The sequence below is a fragment of the Cornus florida genome, unplaced genomic scaffold (assembly GCF_030987335.1).
Source record: "Cornus florida cultivar Cherokee Brave unplaced genomic scaffold, ASM3098733v1 CherokeeBrave_3.0.0_Hap2_Chr11, whole genome shotgun sequence".
NCBI classification, from domain to species: Eukaryota; Viridiplantae; Streptophyta; class Magnoliopsida; order Cornales; family Cornaceae; genus Cornus; species Cornus florida.
The window spans coordinates 86244296-86267084 of record NW_026775581.1 but is presented as its reverse complement, the minus strand read 5'-3'; the positions used below and the strand labels follow the sequence as shown (position 1 = coordinate 86267084).

At 34.0% G+C, this 22789-nt stretch overlaps 2 protein-coding genes across 2 annotated transcripts; one reads left to right on the top strand and one right to left on the bottom strand.

Annotated features, from left to right (window-relative positions):
• The first annotated feature begins 2750 nt into the window (after positions 1-2750).
• LOC132283236 (probable ADP-ribosylation factor GTPase-activating protein AGD8) lies at positions 2751-10338 on the top strand. Its single transcript, XM_059785160.1, has 7 exons — positions 2751-2984; positions 3160-3278; positions 6138-6576; positions 6750-7010; positions 8375-8500; positions 9611-9712; positions 9910-10338. Exons 1-7 carry the CDS (start codon positions 2916-2918, stop codon positions 10015-10017), a joined length of 1224 nt encoding a protein of 407 aa, XP_059641143.1. The 5' UTR covers positions 2751-2915; the 3' UTR covers positions 10018-10338.
• A 4655-nt stretch (positions 10339-14993) lies between these two features.
• Positions 14994-16128, bottom strand: LOC132285870 (glycine-rich cell wall structural protein 1.8-like). Its single transcript, XM_059788105.1, has one exon. It carries the CDS (start codon positions 16077-16079, stop codon positions 15192-15194), a length of 888 nt encoding a protein of 295 aa, XP_059644088.1. The 5' UTR covers positions 16080-16128; the 3' UTR covers positions 14994-15191.
• Between the last annotated feature and the right edge of the window lie 6661 nt (positions 16129-22789).

Here is a 22789-nt window from a genome sequence, read left to right as displayed (position 1 = left end):
TTAAACTGATTTGGTTTCGTATGTAATAGAGGATTTTCGTATGGGTCAAAGAGAAGAGAAGAGAATTGGAGTAGGGATGGCAACTGTACCTTCCCTCGCCCCCATAACCGTTTAAAAATTTCACCCCCGTCCCCGCCCAAAACAACAAAAACGAGGGTACTTTCTATCCTATCCCTGTAACTGTTTAATATTTTTACTCTCGCGGGTACCCGCCCCGTCCCATTTAAGACCATAATTTATTTATTGTTGAAATAGATTTGTATTTCCCCCCCCCCTATCTTCAATTTTTCACCATTGCAAATTTCCTTTAAATTAAATTCATTTTTAACATTAATATTGTTATATAGGGTACTTAATATATAGTGGGAAATATATATACTAATGAAATATGAGTACTTAAGTAATTTGCCTATTTAAACGGGGCGGGACGGTGCAGGGCGACCTCCCCCGCCCCGCACCAAATGCACACGGGTTTTTATTACATCAAATTATTCCCGCCCAAATAAGCAAAACAGTTCCCCAAAATCATCAAAAATGTTGCGGGGTGGGACGGGTAACTGCGGGAGCGGGTCCAATTACCACCCCTAAATGGGGGAGATGTTGTAGAAAGATAATGTGAGAGAAAAATCAGAGAGATGGGTCGCAACTAGCTAGAGTAAGAAATTATGTGGTTTAAGTAAAATGTCCTGCTTGGGCATTTTGCTTCTTTAATATTTTTATTTTATTTTATTTTTTTATAAGAGTATTTTAGACATTTTAGTCATCAAATTCAGAAAATGTACTTATTTGCTCCATAAAGTGTCTATTGAAGGAGGGTATTTGCACTTTCTGTATTATTGGTGGCTTTTTTGCACTTTATTTATTTATTTATTATTATTATGGTAAATTACACTCAGATCCTTGAGGTCAAGTCATTTTTTAACTAGATTAACATTTTGATTTTGATTTTAAATTTTACTTACATTTAAATTAATGGTTTAATATTTTACTTATACCTCAGATGTTAATTTTTTGTGAGATAAGAGTACTTTTGAAATGTTAAATGATTATATTACCTTTGACCTCCGATTCATTATTTCTATAACCAAACTAGCCCCAAGTACAATCACCACGGCCCGTCCCTCTGTTTTTCCACATGGCCTTCTCTCTCCTCTCCTTTCTTTATCTTCAGACCGTCATCATCCCCCCAGTTCACCCTCCTCAACACCACCCATCATCTTCATTCTCGGTAAATTTAGTTTGAAATAGTTTACATGTAAACTAGATCTAAAATTCATACAAAAGTACCAGAATGAAGCAATTACTAAGTATGATCTTCTGTGTCTATAACAATCTAATTACATCAACCCATTTGTATCAGACCCATTAAATATCCCACTCACTGGTATTGTTCTATTAAAAATTGAGATTGTAGAGAATTTTTCTCTTCTGGAACGACTGTCTATTTGTGCTAGGAGATTATAGAGCTTTCTTGCTCACCACACTTCACCCATTTTCTCTCCAAACAATAGCATACAGACCAACAAAGCAAATAACACCATCCCATGCATGTTGCAGGCAATGTGTTTGGAACCCAATGCAGGGCCAGCCCTGCCTAAGACTCAGCACTTAGACGACCTCAAATTTTGCCCATGAGTAATAGACCCAAAAAAAAAAAAAAACTTACACCCTTTCTATGAGTAATAGGCCCAATTTTTTTTTTTTTTTTTGTCCCTTTAAGCAAATTTACACTCTTGTTAGGACATGCTTGATTTGTAATTCTGTAAACAATCATTAGAAATTCAAAAAATGGAGAACAATTTTTAGAAAAATATAAAAGATTGTTATATGAAAACAACCATTTTTATAATTGAATTTTCAAAAAACTGAACTAAATAGAATTTTTTAATTTCTTAAAAATAAAAAACTGTTTTCATAGTTACAAACCAAACAAAATAAGTATAATCGTACAAGCATCACATTTAAAGTGATCAGCTTCTAAAAGCATTGTTCTACAATTTTCTTTTAAATTTTTGGTTCTTATCATATAATACATGTAAGAAAATAACTATTAAGTTCATACATTTCAATTTCTTTGGCTTTCCAATATATTTTCTTTTTAATGGACGCTCAAGAAAATGTACGTCTAATGCCTTAGCAATCTCAATAAATTCATTGCTTATGGTACTTTTAAGTCATTTGTCACCTCCTATCGCAAAAAGCAAGACCGAGACATTTTTTGTGTTTTATAAATTGTAAAATAGTACTATTCTATAATTTTATAGTAAAATTTTCATCTCATAGAATGCATACAAATAAAATAAATATTTCTTTAATTCTACTTTACTTTCTTTTAATTTCTTTGTTATATATATATTTTTAACTAAATAGAGCATTTAAAAAAAAAAAAATTTGAGACATGTGCTTATATCTCTCTCTTAAGATAACTAATAAAAAGCCAACGTGACGCATTTAGAGGATGTAACGTCCATTCAACATCCTTGTAACACTCAAACCACGGATTTACATGGAATCTTCATATTTAATTTTTAATGTTGTCGTTACTTGTTACATTATTGTATGAATGTGACTGTGTGAATGTAAATACATTAGAAAGGACTAAACTCAAAAAAACTCCTGAATCTCAATAGATCTGGTTGTGGGTACACGTGTCACCTCGACCACAAAAGCACTGAGAGAGGGGACGTTTACGTCATTTTGACTACAAATACAATAACGCACCACCAACTGCAAAAACTTCATTTAAAGCTTCTCAATTCAAAAAAAAAAAAAAAAAAAAATCACAATTTGCGGTTTTACATATATTTCTCGCTCTTCCATTTTTGTGAGTGCTCAGGAGGTGAGGTGAGGTCGTGTTTACTTCTAAAACCCCTTTCCTCCTCTCGGAACTTCTCTCTTTACTTTCTCTCTCTACCATGGCTTCCGATGCCTTCACCGACAAAAATGCCATTTTCAGGAAGCTGAAATCGAAGCCAGAAAACAAGGTTCTTATGTGTTTGAATTGTTTTTTGTTCAATTTCTTCATTTTATCTGTTATTTGTGTGATTCATAGGTTAATTTGGTTGGTGTCCTGGAGATCTTATTCAGATCTGGCATTTCTTATGCAGATCTCGATTTTGATTTGATTTTTTTGTTTTTGTTTTTTGATTCTACTCTCAGATGTGTTTCGATTGCAATGCGAAGAATCCAACTTGGGCGTCTGTTACGTACGGGATCTTCCTCTGTATCGATTGCTCGGCTGTTCATCGCAGTCTCGGTGTTCATGTCAGCTTTGTGAGGTGATTTGAATTGTAATTCAATATTAGCTGAACATTTATGTTGAATTTTTGTTTTTTTTGATAAGCTTTATGTAGAATTTTGTATTCAGTAAGTTGATTTATGTAGAATTTTGTATTCAATAATCTGATTTATCATGCCGGTTTTTATCTATTTTTGTATACATGGCTGTGCTGCTACATATCCACCCCAAAATTTCTTATATATCATTTCTTAGGATTCACACATAATGCTATAATTTTTTTCCTTAGGCCTCATTGTATGGAATAAAAAGGTTCGGTTTTGCGATGTCGGGTCTAGAGTGTGAAAGTTCAAGCTTTCCTTTTGGAAGCAAAATCACCAATATAATGAAGTTCATATTGCGTATGAGAGAAGTGCATAGTCGGAATGATTCGTTTTATTAATAGAAAAATGAAAAGAAAATAAAATTAAGGATCTATTTTGGTAATCATCGGAGACGTGCATTTGGATGGTTTTTCTTTTCTCAGAGGGTCAGTTTTTACTTGTGGGTGAACTCTCATTATCTTTTGGTATCTTAGGTTCTTAAAGGTTTGCCCCTAAGAAGGTTGTAGATGTTACAGGTCTAATCTCTCAATGCATTGCCCATAATTGGTTTATTTCTGTTGATGTTTGTCTGTTGGCGTATGTTGTTGGAGAAGAGTTGAAGCTCGTTTTGAATAGAGTGCACTTTGACGTTTTTGCCACGTAGACTTTATAATCAACGAGGTTCCTATTGAAAGTATTTAAAAATTTCCCTTAGGTCTTATATATTCTAAAATGCTTTTGCGGATATAGTTCATTTGAAGAAGTTTATAGCTTAATTATAATTGATTCTTTTTGATGAGGTTATACTTGATTGTGTTGGTGTCAGTATCCTTTATAGTGTGCTGTTATGTTGTTGGATTCAGTATGCTGCTTTTCCCCTATAGGACAGGAGGTTAGAAATCTGGAGCTGTACTTAATCTTATAAAAGGGATAAAGATTTTGGAGGAAGTGAACAAAAGAGGGAAGAAAATAAGGAGGAAGAAAAAGGAGTTAGAATTAATTTCACCATTATACCTTTACATGCCAATATAATATTGTTGCTTAGAGGAGAAAAACTCTAAGATAATGTTACTTTCTGTACTTCCTGTTACACTTTTGTGCGAAAAAGGAATGGTGGTGGGCCTAGAGCAAAGAAGTCCTCTATTTCCTCTTTTTGTTTTCCTCCTTTTCTTATTGCAAGCGATGGGAACTCCCCGTTTCCTCCGCTTTTTTATTTTTTCCTCCTACTCTGAACCTTAACGAACTTTGCATTACTGATTAAAATTTAAAATTTGATTATTTAGGAATACTCAAAAAGTCATTTCCACATATAACATAATTTTATGAGTAACTACTTAGTAGTGAATGTTTGTTTATTGATTGATGTAATGTGGTTCAGTCATGTTAGAAATGGCCGACAGTGGTATTAGACAGTTTTTTTTTTTTTATCAACATGGGTGCTTCAAGATTACTATTCAGTTAATTCTCTAAAATACGGTTGCTTAAACCAATAGGTGGTTTCCCCCCTTCTCTTAATTAGTGAGCCTTAAGAATCAAATTCTCGACCTACCTTGTTTACGCTATGCCTACTGCATTACACAACTGCTTTGCCTTCTTCTTCTTCCTTTAATGATTAGGATTCTCAAATTGATTCAAGTGTGTCCCCCTATCTGAATGTTTATTTATATATCTATAAAAAAGAAGGGTATTTCACATGTCCAAGTCCAGGATGTATACAACAAGAAACCAGTGACTCACCTAGAAGGAACCACCTCAACCCTACTAATGATCCTGTACCTACACAAACACAAAAAACCAATATCAGCTTCTCGTGAAGCTGAAACCTAAGAGAACCATGATCTCAAAAGGATTGTATTTAAAACTAAAATGGACAGCTTAAAGCCTTCAAAGGTTCCTCAAATTTATTCCTTCTAATAGAACTAATAAAAAGTAAAAACAAAAGGATGCCACCTTTGGACTTTTGTAGAGAGATTTATAAGTCTTAAACTGTGTTCTTGGTCAATCTCAGCCGATGGCATTAAAACCTAACTCGGTTCAATGTTACAAAAAATTATGCAAAACAATGCTATAAATCTACTAAGATATATAAAATGATGGTTATCGGTTCTGCAATTGCTTTGTGCAAGTAGGAATTACACACCATATATTGCATATAGTTGATTCAAACAGCAAATTAGTTTAATAAGGAATTCCCTCTACATACCTGTGAAGGCTTAAGGAAGGATTGGTGGAGCAGTATATTAGAAATTAGATTAATTGGTTATATGGTGGACTAAAAGTTATGTACAGTTTATTAGTTTCTCTGTCTAAATTCTAGAACAATTGCTATGGTGAAAAAGAATGTTTGAGGCTTTATCTATGTAAAAATGTTAGATTATGCTCAGAGACAATCATACAAAGTTTGTAAGTTGCTCGAATTCTAAGAAATCTTTATTTATTATAGTTTCAGGACAATGTACTTTTTTTCCCACTCCCTGTAAGTACAAATTCTATTCAGAGTTGTTATCACATGTAATATCTTTTTTCCTGTATTACTTTGTTTAAGGCGTCAGAGGAAAGCTAATTTCTTGGGCATTCTTTCCTGCTTAGTTCTATCTAGGAAAGTGAGGGACTCAAATGTTGGCCGTTTGTGATCTTCTCATTTACCTGCTGGGAAGTATTAAACTAGATTACTGTTTACAATGAAAGTTGATTTGAATCTTTGTTACTGGATTGATACTGATGCTTGAGACATCTTTCTTTTTACATCCCTTCTAATAATGGTTTCTGCTTCAAACCTCTCTCTCTCTCTCTCTTTTCCCTGTTTGTCATTGCAGGTCTACCAATTTGGACTCATGGACCCCAGAGCAGTTAAAGGTGATGAGCTTTGGGGGAAATAACCGAGCTCAAGTTTTCTTCAAGCAGCATGGATGGACTGATGGAGGCAAGATTGAGGCCAAGTATACCTCAAGAGCTGCTGAATTATATAGGCAACTACTTTCAAAAGAAGTTGCTAAAAGTTCTAAAGAAGAGGCTGGTTTGCCGTCGTCACCAGTTGTATCTCAGTCTGCACAAGCTGCTAATGGATTTCTTGATTTCAAGATCGACGAATTTCCAAAAGAAAGTTCTTCAGGAAAGCATGAAACTTCTGATGCCCCCGCTTCACCTAGAGCTGCACATACAGTTGTCACCACTTCTGTCAAGAAGCCTCTTGGTGCAAAGAAAACAGGAAAGACTGGGGGGCGGGGGCTTGGTGCCCGAAAGCTTACTTCTAAGGTAATTTCTTCTTTTTACACCTCTATGACAAATCGGTTATTTGGAAACATACATATCATGAAATGAATTATAAATTTTTGGAAGTTCTGTTTCTTAAATTTACTATTTGCTGCTTGATTCTTTGTTGTAAATTTAAGTACGTTTCCTTTGCACTAAAAATTTGTTCGATGCAGCCAAGTGAAAGTCTCTATGACCAAAAGCCTGAAGAACCACCTGTACAAGTTTCCACATCCACTAATAACACATCGACAGCTGGTTCATCTTTTACATCACGTTTTGAGTACATAGATAATGTCCAAGCTACTGATGTGAGTTCTGGAGGCACACATATGATTAGCCACGTATCTCCCCCAAAGTCGTCAGGTTTCTTCGCAGACTATGGAATGGAGAGTGGTTTTCCAAAGAAAACAAGCTCCAATTTGTCAAAAGTGCAAGTAAGCTACATGATTTATAATTTTCCTTTTCAGTGTCCGATCAAAACTAGATTAATGGAACTGTACTGATACATACATATCACCAACTTTATATGCATATCTTCTTATAAACTGCAACGCTCTAAACCTAGAAATGGCTAAGCATATTTACACCAGGTATCTAAATTGGTTCATCTGATTGGATGTAAACTTCCTAGGACACGTGGGCTTGGGTTTCTAGCATTAAACACACCCCCCCACCCACCAAACAAAAGATTACTGCAATTGGTTTGTTGAATTTAGCTATGACTTGCTATCTTACTCAATATAACCTGTGTAATGTGCATCATCATGGAACTCTTTGGTTCAAGTTTTTTTTTTAAAAAAGCGCGCACTTATTTTTGCAGAATTTTTTATATTTCTTAACCTTTATTTTCCTTTCCTTTATTATTATTATTTTTTTTCCTTTTGTTTTTTCCTTCCAATTGCTTGTAGTATTTTCATTTATTGACCATTTTCTTGGAGGTTCTAGCGGTTTCTCAGTTTAGGGAGGCAAGGATATCATCATCATCATCATTACTTGTATAAAAAAAAAGGATATCGTCATCATCTTATGATAAATCCAATATTACAGTCATATAATATTTATTTTTTGTATATTAGGAATTTTTTTATATAAAATATACATTTTATTGCTGTATTCATGGTATATTGTTTTTTTTTTTTTTTTTCTTCTCTCTCTAAAGAGTTATTGTGCCAACATATTGGTCGCCTGTGTCTATATTTTTATGCTTTGCGGAAGTCATCCAATATGTCAGGAATTGATGTGGAACTTGAGTTTGGGATTTTCCGATATGTCAGGAATTAATGTCTTCCTTGTTTGCTTGTTTGATATTTATTATTTCCTAAATATGTTTTTGGGAATTTAAGCATCTATGCTTACTGTCATTAAGGGCTATTGTCTACTCTGCTTTCCTAGTGATGATGTTATTTCTCGTAATAGTAAAAGAGACCACTGATACATGTCAACTCAGGGCATTGGCTGTAATTGTTCATGCTTTCGAAAAATTGTCGACAACCTTCTTAAGATTGATTGAGAAGCTTTGAACATTGTCTTCATAACAATATTTTTTGTTCTTTTGATTTCTTCTTGGTATTTTTTTTTTATAATTTCTTTTCCCTCTTTCCCCCCTCTTAGGATATTCTGAATTTATGATAACAAGGTCTATTGTAGTTGTGCTATATCACATATCTCCACAGATTCCGGTTTGATTGTAATCTTGTCATATTGTAGATATCCATTTTGGTTTCAATTCAGTGTTACTAGTCTATTTGGATCTGCAATGCTTGTCTTTCTCTAAGATTTTTTCTTTACTCGCTATCAGATTCAGGAAACTGATGAAGCACGGAAGAAGTTCTCCAACGCAAAATCTATTTCGTCTGCCCAATTTTTTGGTGACCAGAACAATGGTGGGAATGTAGATTCTCAAGTTTCCTTGCAAAAGTTCTCAGTATGTGATCTTACCATTACTTGTTAGAAAATTTAGAATCATATTCATTTTCTTGAATTTCTCAAATTGCATCCCAAAGGGCATTCATAGATGGAATTCTATAATTTGTTGTGCTGCTCTCTCTTCCTGTCTATTCGTGGTAAATTAATGAGATGCAGAATTAGTCAAGTTTTGCATGCAATTTATGTGAAGAATAAAATTGTCACTAAAAAGAAATTTAGTTGATGGTAAGAGAGCATACTTTATTTCTTTTATGTTCAGCTAATGGGTTATATCATTGATACAATGTTTGGTCATACGACTGACAACTTCCAAGAAGTAAAAACTTTTCATGGTTGCAAGATTAGAGGTTATTGAATTGGTTATCTCACGTAAAGTTTAGACATCTTCAAGGTTATATATTTATATTTATACTATGGATCCCTCGAGTTCTTTCCCCCCACTGTAAGTTTTTTACACTTGCAAATGACAGTAATATCCACCTTCAAATTATTTTTGATTGGACAAGAAATGCATGCTATGATGATTAGTTATTTTTTCTGATATGGTCTCTCCTAGTTTTAGCCCAATTTTCTAGATCAACAAATTTATTTTTGTTTGGACAAAAGATACACACTTATTTCCCCCCTGATTTGGGTACCTCTTGATTTTAACCAAATCGCTTATATTTTAAAAAAATAAGTTTGTTGACACCAAATTTTTTTCAATTCCAAAAGGTCTGCTTTTGGAGTTGCCACCTGATTTTAGGTTACTTGGAAACCAAAGAAAATGATTTCATTCGGTCTTTAGGTCACAGTTTTACATTTACCAGAAATTATGACTTCTGGAATTAGGGTACCACTGGGAAGGGACAAGTAGACTTGTTGCACTGCATCCCACCATCATCCTGTAAAGCATGTGGTATAATCCGTTACCAAGTGGTAGTCCTGTCTTTGCAGAGTACCCAGTCCCCTCTCCCTCTTTTCAGGTTGACAATTGATGTGCATCTATAAATGCGATTACAGTTTCTGTACTCAAAAGTCCCCTGCACTACATAGATAAGTTTATTGTTCATAATTGATTTCGAAGTTCACTTATCCAGATATTATTTTTCCTTTTCTTGCTTCCAAGGGTTCGGCTGCCATCTCTAGTGCCGATCTCTTTGGACATGATGCAGATAATTCTACTCTTGATCTCGCTGCAAGTGACCTCATTAACCGACTATCTTTCCAGGTATGCTTTGCAATTTAGCATTTCCCCCTCGTGGAACATTTGAATTGAATCTTGTCCTTGTGATGATTGACGGTCATATTTCAGTCTACTAAAAGATTAGTGTCCTTTTCCTTCTCGGTTTTAGTCTTTTAATCTTTCGTTGTTGCTGTACTGGGGTTGATCTTGAGTTTTATTTTAACTTGTATTATTATTTTCAGGCACAACAGGACATCTCTTCTCTTAAGAATATCGCAGGGGAGACGGGGAAAAAATTAAGTTCCCTTGCGTCCACTTTAATGTCCGATTTTCAGGACAGGGTCCTCTGATATAGTCATGTTACATTCGAAATCATCAGGAATTTGTTACAATAGTAGCCCATATTTTGTCCAGTAATTCATAAAATTCTTTCAGTAGACAAAAATTTTGAACACTCTCTAGGCTTATGACAAGCTGGTATTATTTTATCGTGTAGCTGAGGAATTCTCTGTTAAGATTGGTTTGTTTGTTCTGTATGAAACTTGAAGTGAGGAAGAAGTCGAAATTAGGAAACCTTTGATTGTAAAGTTTTTATTTTATCATTCTGGGTCTTGTGGCCTTATTGGGGTGAAATCATATGGAAGAGCTTACCTGACTTGTGCAATTATAAATCTATTGGTGTGATGAATATACTTTTCAAGAAGTCCAAATATAGGGTTTACCAAACAAGGCCTAAAATAGGTAGTTTTTGGTTCCTAGCTTTGTTTCTACTACTCTGATTTGCAATTTCTGATTCTTGCAAGATATTTGGGTTGAAAACAAAACATGAAGAACAGATACTAAATGGGATTTGCTCAATTAATGTCTCTATGTAAAATACAATAATTCAACGGTTACTTTGTAATTCAATTTTGTTGAAATAATTAAGCAGATTTCTTCTCTCCACTTATGTTGATTTTTAACACAGTGGTAAGAAGGTTAAGATATGCTATTCCACATGAACGTGACCAGAATTGAAGCTATGTTGTGAGTCTTATTTAGTACTTCATTCCTTTTATCTCCTCTCCTCATGGCATGGGGAGTAGATGATGTTTGAAATTTTTAGGGTCTGTTTGGTTAGACGAAAATTTATGATGGAAAGTAAAAGTGAATGAAAGTGAAGTGAAAAAAAGGAAAATCAAGTTTCCTACATGTATTTGGTTAGCAAGAAAATTTTTCAAGAAAGTTGTGGGAAAATATTATTTTATTAGTTCGGATGGCATGAAAGGGAAAAGAAAATGATTTACTTACCAAAATTACTTTCATGATTTCAAATATTGAAAAATAAATTAATTTTGTGTTGGATGAATCATCTTTATACCCAATTATTTATATTAATTTTTAACAATTAAATAGTAAAATAATGGATTAATAATAATAATAATAATTATTTATATTCATATTTAAATTAGACAAACTAAGGAGGATTACATTTTAGTTATCAAATTCTTTTTATTTTCTGTTTTCAATAATAATTATTTATATTTATATGTAGAATATAATTCATTTATCATAACATACTCATGTTTTATCATAAAATAGTGGATTAATAATAATAATAATAATAATTATTATTATTCACATTTAAATTAGAAAAACTAGGAGGACTGCATTTTAGTTGCCAGATTTTTTTATTTTGTGTTTTCAATAATAATTATTTATATTTATATGTATAATATAGTTCATTTATGATAGCACATACTCATATTTTATTGAATTATTAAATATATCTTTTTTTAAGCCCTCTCGAAGAAACATTAAATGCAACTCTAGGATAAAAATTGTCATGCAGAAGTAACATAGTTTATAATTCACGCATAATAATTTTATGGTTCATGCATAATTTATCAGTCCCCTTTCATATTTTTTATGAATGAGCCACTTCTATGTAAATTTTTCTTTGCAAAAATCACACAGTATAAAATTCAATTCAGTTCAAAGCTGTATAGATAGTAAAAAATAAATATTATATGGATTTCCATCCATGTGAAATTTTTATGTCATATAAATAGTATGACGACTCAAATTTATCTCTTCCCATATATATATTGAGATATTGATAAAAATTAAAAGTTATATTATTTAATATTCTACCATTCCACTCTTAATTTATTTCAAAAAATTTTAGGTAACGACGTATTGGATATAATCAAATTATGTGTCCCAATGTATAATAATGGTTGGAATATTTTCTATATTTTCTAAGTGTGAATTTAATAACCAGTGAAAAAAAAAATGGAGAAACAACTGGGCATAATAGGAATTTTGGAAATAAAATGATAATTTGGTGCGAGAAATCCCACTTTCTCAAAAAATTTTCCTTTCCAGGTAACCAAACTCCTAATTTTTTTTTATTTTTTTTTTGTTTTTCATTTATTTTCCTTTCTACCTACTTCACGCTAACCAAACGAACCCTTAGCTGATCCAATTAATCAAATTAATGGCTTCTTTTTGTGTATCATTATGTAGTATAAAAGAAAAAAACCAAGAAAGAAGTCAAACTTGTGCGTTAGGGTATTGTCATTGCCGAGTCTGGGAAACGTATATTTGTATGTTTTTCTTCGTTTACAGCGAGGTTATTTCATTCGGTACTAAGCTTTGACATAAAAAATTAGTTGTTTTTTTTTTTTTTTTTTTTTTTTTTTTTTTTTTTGGGGTTAGAAAAAAAGAAAAAAAGAAAAAAAAAATCGTTTGGCTACTTGCCATAAAGACTAATTTTAAGTCCTCAGATATGGATATTTATTCCATCCAATTCAGAATATACCCTACCTTGTCACACACCAATTTTGCTTTGAGACAAAAGATTAACAAGATAATAAATGTCTTAAGAGATATGAATTAATTGCATAATTCAATTGTGGGTTTGGGATTATCGATCGTACTTAGTTTGCAATTAGAGCATAGTTTATATAAAATTACACACTAGGTTCCTCTTGTTACAATCGAACCCTATTTTGTTTCTTCCTATAACACCAAATATTGCTCTCTCTATAGAAGGACTAAAAGTCCCTGCAACAAATCCCTTGTCTCTCTCTCATCTCTCTGATTAGTTAGGTGTTTAGCACTTAATTAGCTTAACACAAGCTAGAGTCATCTTCTTGTTCAAATGGTTGGTTTCATTACGAAAGAAGATAGTCCCATGGAGATGCCAAGACCCTTCCCAATTGGCAAGAGGTCACTAGCACAAGATCTGATACCGCGAGCGTCGCCAAGTTCATCAGACATTCCCAAAAATGTTGTCATTGTTATGGATGGTTTGAGGGAGTTTTCTATGAAGGCTGTCGAATGGGTTCTCAAGTACATAGCCTTTGACGCTCGTTGCAACATTACTCTCCTTGGTGTTACTCCCTGGCTTAACATGCCACGTAAGTATACACACACACACACACACACACACATATATATATATACATTTGTCGACTCAATAAAATCTTTTCCCAACTATGTGAAGTTCTTGGTGTACATGTGTGTGCATGTGTGACCAAGTCCATATGAGTTGACGATGACTTTTTATGATGGGATTTTGCCTTCACAGCCAATATATATTAAAAAAAAGTAAAACAGAATAGCGATTGATTTCTTTTCAACAGTACTGTCCAAATAGTACCCTAGGAAGTCATGATTATATCGGGATTATTATATTATTAGTGTCATCAATTATTTATATTTTGTCACATAATTAATAAGTGGATCCTATCGATGCATGTTATTGTTTAACTAATGGGTCATACCATACCATATCATCTGTGCTAGCTCTGGGCCGCATTAATTTTTTTTTGGAGGTTTGGAATCATGCATGTTGTTAATTGTGTTGTTTGCAGTCTCGTCCAAGACATGGTCTGATATTTGGACGATGGATATTGAAGATTTGACGGCCATAACAGAGAGAATGGAGTTGAAGAAAGATGTCAAGTATCAAAAAGTTCATCGATTAGTAGACATTTGCAAACGATATGGGGTATTAATTATAAACTATCCAATTAAGCTCTTCAATCTAACAAATTAATTTCTCAATACATGGTGCTGTATGCTTAACAATATCCTACTTATATATATATATATATCATCTCTCGATCCTAATATTTTTTTTTTTTTGTGTATTCTGTAATTAGGTTAAGCTGCAAATGAGATCAGCAATGGGGTACCCTTTACAGCTAGTTGTTTTAGAGAATGTCACAAGCCTTCATGCCACACTAGTAGTGTTTGACAGGTATATATATATATATATATATATATTGCGTAAATGAAATATATTAGGTATATGTATCATGCATAAAAAATATCATCATCGTCATCATATCTTTGTTGTTGTCATGCATGAACCATATAAAATGATTTGGGATATATGTGTTTTGGTGACAGGCATCATAGGAAGTACAGAGAATACTATGCAGAAAGAGTTCCATGCAACATTGTTATGATGAACGATGATGGAAATGTGGACATGATCAGAGGGCGATCACACCTCATCGATAATGGAGATCTAGAGAGCACTCCCGGAGAATCGTCGTCACGGGCACCTACTCCCAAGTTGATAATCTCTGAAGATTGGATGAAAAAAATTCTCAAGCAATGATCGGCGTCGATCTATCGATCAACAAAATAATCTCTCATTAGTCGAGGATCAATATGAAAAGGAAAACCTCTGCGCGCCAAACTCCATTTAGGATGTGTTTCAATGTCCAAATATTTGAATAAAATTCTTTTTTATTTTATGTATGTAGCACTTGGATAATTTAGCCCTCATCTACAATGGGACTATTATATTATCAATCATAAGCACAATATGTATCACACATTAATTAAGTTCTGATTAGTTTGGAATATACAATTTCAAATTATGAGCATTGCAGCACCACTTTCTATAGGAGGCTATACTCTACATGGCATTTTAGGTCCATTAATTTCCTCCAAAGCATGCACCAAGTACACATAGTTAATCATATACATTTTCTAATCCAGTGCACGTTGCATTTGTTGTCAAGAGGATTTGAGAGTGTTAAATGCATGCAGCCTTTTTATATTCGTATGGAATGAAAATGTTATTTTTAATTTTGAAACCGTGACCTCTCTTTCTTGTTATTTTATTTTATTTTTTTTAATTGGTGCTCACATGATCGATCACACCCCTTTCAAAGAATTCTATGTTTGCATCTAATAGGAACCGTGACCTCTTTGTTAGAGTAACCTTACATTCTAGACATTTTTTATACTATATATATATACACACACACATATACGTATATACATCATGCATGCATGTAAGAGCAGCTAGGAGCCATTAGGGTTATGAGCATGCACCAAATCTTAATTTAATTAATCGTTCGAGAACAACATTACAAGTTGATGCCACCCTTTAGCCTGCATCCTTCATAAGTAGTACTTAAAAACATACTCTCAACTTGATTATATCTTATTTTGTTCTTAATAATATAGTAAGAAGGGAGACATCTTTTTAGGACAATGAGGAAGTAAGGATGTATTCTCAAGGGATGTAGCCACCATGACCACCGCCCGCGCCACCGCCGCTACCCCCACCATATCCACCTCCATGTTCACCTCCAGCACCATAACCAACTCCACCGCCAGAGCCACCGCCACCACCTCCACCATATCCACCACCATGCTCCCCTCCTGCACCCCCACCGGCTCCTCCACCACTCCCATACCCGCCACCGCCTGCTCCTCCAGCACCATAACCTCCACCACCGCCTCCACCACTGCCACCTCCTCCACCATATCCGGCACCGTGTTCTCCACCAGCACCATAGCCACCACCACTGCCACCTCCTCCACCATATCCGGCACCGTGTCCTCCACCAGCACCATAGCCACCACCACTGCCACCTCCTTCACCACCGCCATAACCGCCACCATGCGCTCCACCTGCACCATAACCAGCTCCACCGCCACTTCCACCACCACTTCCACCACCACCACCATGTTCCCCTCCAGCGCCGTACCCACCACCACCTCCTGTACCACCCCCACTTCCATATCCAGCACCATGCTCTCCACCAGCACCATAACCAGCTCCACCACCATTGCCGCCACCGCCACCACCACCGTATACTGCACCATGTTCACCACCATATCCGGCACCACCACCACTACCACCTCCACCGCCACTTCCATATCCAGGACCTCCATGTTCTCCTACACCTCCATAACCAGCACCACCACCTGAGCCTCCTCCACCACCATAGCCTCCAGCAGCAACACCTCCACCACCGCCAGCACCACCGCCACCAATGCCATGGCCTTCACCATAGCCAAGACCTCCTTCAAGAGTGAGAAGGGCTCTAGTTGCAGAACATAAGCCTAATCCCAATAACACAAAGAAAGCAATACTAAGAATTTTGTGGGTAGCCATGGAATGTGTTGAAATCCCACAGCAATGGTTTAGAAATGGAAGAGATGGTGGGTATTTATAGGGATTGGAAGGGGGTTACAAAAGCCTCTGAGGACATAGAGTGGTTGAAGCACATGAAAAGAGAAATTGGTAGTCCCCACTTTTTGGTCCAATTCATGGACACACCGCAGTATGCTCTCACTTACACTAGTAGATCATCGACCTACTATTTATAATGTGCTTTTGCTGTCGTCCACATTTGATCATTATATACACACATATATGTTCAGAATTGATCTCTTTCACACTGATAAGCAAGAAATTCTCTAACAAACAAAGTATAGTGACGACTTAGGACGGAATGTGATGTAAAAAATGTTGTTAAAAAATAAAATAGTAATTATATTCAATAATGAGAATTAAACCTCTTCCATATTATTATGCACTTGAAGGGATTGGTTGATAATGGTAATGAAAATTAAGGGTTTTCACTCAAGTTTGGAAACTCATGGAGAACACTGCATCTTGTTGAATTTACATTATAAAATTGTTATAATCAGATTCTTTGTAATTACTATCAAACAATTTATTTTTTTCAGATGGAAGTTTCAAAAAAACAAAAAAAATCAATTATTCCATTTCTTTTGTTATTTAAAATCAATTATAATCAGATTCTTTGAAATTAGCGACAGAAGAAGTTACGTACAATTTGTATAACTTCGATTGTACCATCACTAAAACCATGGTTTTTGTAATCAAAGGATAAGAGTTTGGGGTGAAAAAAGCTAACGAAAATTTGTGTCCAAATTAATAAGTTAAATAACACCAAATTAAAGTGTTCTTCAAAAATATTCTCAAATCCAATCAGACAACAACCGCCAACCAGTGTCATTTTCGGAGTCGGCAGGTCCATTTTCGATAGTCAAATTAAAGGAGCTCTTAAAATGCATTAAAAAAAAAAAAAAAGGGAAATTAAAATGAATGTAGATCTGAATACACTTAACACCCTTCAATGTGGGTTGTTCATTCCTCCATATCTGCATGTGATTTACTCATTAGGGCTAGTATTGGTGAAACTTGTGCTGTCCAGCCAAGCATAGAGTAGTAGTTATTGCTCTAGTAGATAGCTATACATAAGCATATGATCGAGTATATATCGCTCTTATCTACACCTAATACATTTTCAATATCTTTTTCTTTTTTCATTTTTCTTTTCTGTTTTTTTTTTTTTTTTCAATATTTAACTAAAGTAATTTTGAACCAAAATCAAATATACAACTATACAAGGCAGGGCATATTCTAATTCCTAATAGGGGCCTTACAAAAACAGGCCAGAAGCTTAAGGAGCAAGATTGCAATACAAAGCCATCTTTTTACCCAACAATATACATATCTATATATATATACACACACGTACAAAACTAAACAACATTTGTAAAATCTAGTCTCCATTTACAGAGATTGGCATGCATGAGGTGATTTGAGATCAGAATGTGTCTAATGTTCAATATATATATATATATATATATATATATATTAACGTTTTCACTTAGAACAACCAAACCATATCAACCCGAAAGAAAATAAACAAAATGAAATTATAAAAGGTTACAAAATTGGGAAACAATTGTATGAATTGCTAGGTGTAGGTGGTGGACAAAAGATCACATGGTATAGGTATAGGTAGAGCACATTGTGATTCTCTTTCAGAGAGTGGGACCAGTCCATCTCACTTTGCTGGGGATAGTGCCTTCTTTTTTCCACCACGCTATGTTCATAAGTTCATAACCAACTTCTTCTCCAACTACATCATTTCTGACGTCCTCCTCAATTGTACATTGTTTGCATGAATAAGTGTGCGTTCTCTTTTCTGTTATTTATTTAATTATTTTTGTTTCTTTTTTTGTTGTATGTACCTGTTTTTAGCTGATAGCGAATATACCACTAAAATAATACTAAGAATATAGAAGAGTGGATTGAGGGAGAGAAAACCAGTCCAATATGAGAATTGAAGAGGTGGTAGAGAAGAAGTCTAGAGTAATCTCATAGCTGTGAAAATCTTGTTCTCCTTTGCCTTTCCACCTCCTTTTTATAGTCCTTAAGTCATTCAGGTGGTATTTGTTGGACCTCCACCCTTAGATGAGTCGGGGCCCATGTCTCTTTATGGATCATGATGCTCTAATCCCTGTTCCTTTAGTTCTGTTGCCAAGTGTACGCTTTTCCTTGAATGACCTACATGGGGTTAGATGTGAAGGTTTTTGTATTTACTTCAGTCTGTTTTTAGCTCTTATCTTCAAATTGGGTCTTGCCTTAACAAGACTCAGTTAATTTTCTATCCTCCATTTCAAAGTCCCCTTTGCATTCCCCCTGGTCTCGAAGAGTCCTACCATTACTTTTCGCTATTTATTTTATTTGGGAGAATGTGGTTTAGTTGAATCAGGGTTCAAGGCCCGTCGATCAACAGTTTGTGGCTGGGTCAAATCAAGGTTCAAGGTTCGTCGATCAACAGTTTGTGGCTAGGTCGGATCGACGTTCAAGACCCGTCGATCGACAGCTGCTTTTGCTAGATTAGGTTCCCAACATCGACCAAGTGTTTGTCATTTTGTCTTCTTGTTCGAAGCTGGTACTGATGGGGGATCAGCTTGATTTGACTTTCGATGAGCTGCATCCACATTTGTGAACTAGTTGTTTATGTTACATATATCCCATAAAACCGTATCAATGTAACAAGAATTAAACTGTTATTAATTTAATTATATATGCAAACCAAAAGTGGTTTAGGACATATAAGTGACCCTGTAAGGATGTAGAAGGATTTGGATTAGTGTTAAATCGAGAATCAGTTTGACCTAAGTTGGTCTCTGTAATTCAATAGGTCAAATCAGAACCGAACTTGAAAAAATAAAAGTTACAGTGATGGAGACTTGAGAGATCATGGCACGCTTAACATTAGGTATGGTAATGTTGGGCTCAACCCAACTTTGAAATGTACATAGCCTGTTTGCGATTTCTTGAACAAGAACTGGACCAATTTGGCCAGTTACGGTTAGGTCTCTATATTGTTTTGGTTTGGTTTTTATTTTTCTAATAATAATTGAACACCCACGTGTCCTAAGAGACTTGAACCTTCAACCATCCACTTGAAAATATAAACATACGTTGGAATTGTTTGAATTGAATTATTGGCTTGGATCCAATTTTGTCAGAATTGTCGAATAGTTAATCTCAATTTTATAATTAGCATTATGGTTTTTTAACCTCATATGGTGAAATTTTGGGTTTTGGTTCTTATTTTCATGCTATATCCAAATCAGCGTTTACATGGTTTTCCCAAATTTTATAAAAGTTCTCTTTTGAAATTTATATGATAATATTAATTTTTTTAAAAAAATAAATCTCTGGTTTTACAAAATTTTCCACTCTAGATTAAGATCCAGATTGAACAGGCTTTTGTAAGAGGTTTTATATTATGAGCCCACCCCAATACCACCCAGCACTTGGGCCCATAAAATATTCAACTTTTGTTTGGTTTGCAAATTTGGGTAAATGGAAATGGAAAAGGAAAAATGGTTTTCTTTAGATTCGTGTCATTTGTGCCCGCGCGCGTGTGAGAGAGAGAGACACACACATATATATATACTTTACCTGCATATTTTTGGGCTTCCAGGCCCCATTTTTACCTGAATGAGTCCAGGATGTGGCCCAAATGTGTGTGTGTGTTTGTGTGTTTTTTTTTTTTTAAATTTCTCTTAAAGGTTTGAGTTTGGGTGGCTCTGATGGAATTAAGATGTGGAAGGACCAAAACATATATGGGCCTTTTATTTTTTAAAATTGTAGGTGGAGAGAGCTTATTTAAAATTGAGTCATTTATATAAAGGTGATAATAACTTCTTAAACCACATACTTAACTTTATTGTGCTTGAAGGGAATAGATTAGAAGTAAAAAAAAATGTGATCAAAATCAACAATGAAATGACCTATGAGAGAGCTCTCTAACTTTAGTTGCTTTGATGGTACAATGATATGTATCATTAAAATCCCAAGAAATTAAATAAACAAACATCTCCTACAAAAGCAAGGTCTCCTCAATTTTCATAAGAGTAGTGCTACGCAATCTCAAATCATTCTCTGACTAAATTAGTCAAAATATCTAAAAGTCATGCAACCTAACGGCAGTTGTCATGCAATAGAAAGTGATTTTGATAGAAAAATCATTGGTTGTCACTTAAGTGAGTTTGTCATTTCGTCCCTAAAAAATCAATCAATTTGACATTTTCCTTTTGAAAAAGTAGCATACAAGTGCGCATTTTCTACCCATCCAATTACTTTATAATTAAGTTTATTTTATAGAAATAAAAAGTAGTAATGCATAATTTTATAAATTATAAACAAATAAAATATTTTTATACCCTCTTGCATGTTTTCATTCTTATCTTTCACATTTTCTAATCCTTTTTGATTCTCATTTAAACCTTTTGTGTACACTCTACCATTTCGAATTATTATATTTTATATGGGGTGATAGCTACTTGTTAAACCACAAACTTAGCTTTATTGTGTTCGAGGTGGGTTAATCTTAGGGAATAGATTAGGCTTTTGGGAATAGATTAGGCTTTTTAGGTAAAAAAAATGTGATCAAAATAAAAAATGACCTACTAGAGCTCTCTAACTTTAATTGCTTTGGTGGTAGTACAATGCTATCTAGCATTAGAATCCTAAGAAATTAATAAATAAACATCTCCCATAAAACGGTGATCACTAAGTCAAGATAAGAAAATGATTCTCAATGTTTCGTATAGTGCCACGCAATCTCAAATATTTATTCAACTAAATTAGTCAAAATTTCTAAAAGCTACGTCATTAGATAGGAAGTCATTTTGATAGAAAAATTATTAATTGGACCATCATACTTGTGGCCTAGCGGTACAAGGCTCTTATTTTTTAAAAGGAGGTTAAGAATTCGAATTTCAGTAAAGACAATATGTGTGAGTCCCAACTAAAAAAAAAAAAAAAATCATTAATTACTACTTAAGTCGGTTTGTCATTTTGCCTCTTAAAAAATCAGCCTTTTTGACATTTTCCTTTTGAAAAAGTTACATGCATGTGGGCACATTTTCTAAACATGGAATTACTTTATAATTAAGTTCATTATATGGAAAGAAAAAGTAGTAATATATAATTTTAGTAGGGTAAAATTATATCACCGAGTTAATTTAAAGTATGCTAACCAAGGGTGTGTCTTTGTATGTGTGTGTGTCACACATATAGCAACATAAAGGAATATGAGAATTACATAATTAACACATTTTTTATTTGTCACCACATTTGTAACTTCATTTCTGATCTAGTAACCATCTCAAAGTTAATTTTGACATTGAGCAAGTTAACTTCATAATTATCTTTGCTTGTTGAGAGTTGGATTGAGAGATATATTAAAATATTTATAAGATGTTAAAAATTATCCTAATAATCCAATTATTAACAAATAATTTAGTTAATCCTAATTTTAAATTAAGTGGTTCTTAATCCATCATATATTCTCTATTATTATTATTCTATCTCTCCTCACAATTAGCTTATTAATTTATTCTGCATTGTTATATAGTTCAAAAAATATAACATAACCTGTTAAAAAAAAAAAAAATGTAACACTCGAATGAAAACAAAATATAGTTGACTCTCCTCACTATATAACAACATAGAAATATATATACACAAACATGTGTGTGTAAAATGTAAATGCACTTTTTGGACGGCGGTGAAAAGCATTTTCGTGGCGGCTGCGGAGACGGAGAGGGAGGGCCCTGGCCGGCAATAATAGGGGAGAGAGAGAAAAATATATACCGAGTATGTATATATATATAGTAGTATGTATAGAGAGAGAGAGAGAGAGTCAACCGCGTGCGTGTGTGAAACGCACAGTAACATCATGAATAGTTTTGTTTGGTCGTTTGGTCATTGGTGGTGTGCCGTGACCGTGGTGTTAAAGCGTCTCTTCTGACAAATATATAAACACACTACTGGTACCAGTCAAACTCAAGCCCACACCACACGCTTTCCTTTCTTACCCTCAATTTTTATTTATTTATTTATTATCTCTTTTATTTAAAAAAAATAAAAGTCACTATTCACTTTTGTCACACTTTATGAGTAATACAATAGCTAAAGTTATTTACAAAATACATACATATATAATAAGCATAAAGTGACTAATAAAAAACATATATTTTAACTATTTATAACTTAAATGGAATGAGAAGATCGGAAATAACCAGCCAATTAAAAAAATTTACAAAAATTGATTCAGTTCTTCGTTTTGGATAACTAAAATATTTATGATACTAATAACATTGAGACAATGTGAAAAGCGAGAGAAAATCTTAAAGAAAAACAAAGAATAAAAAAGAATCCATATTGAATTGTGACTCATATGTGGAAGCATGTTGTGGACATAGACTACAACAAGAGCACAAAAAGAAAGTTGTTTTGAACTCCCCAAAAAGTAGCAATTTCCTCTGGAAAATTCATCCTAGCTTCCCTTATCATTTCATTTTTTACTATATGAATAATGGGGGTTGTCTCATATTAGAGGTACGGACAGAAGTAATTAAAATCCCTACTAAGCCTGTCATAAATATACAACAGACAGAAGTAATTAAATTCCCTACTAAGCCTATCATAAATATACATACATATATATATATATATATATAGATATATTTTTCCATTTT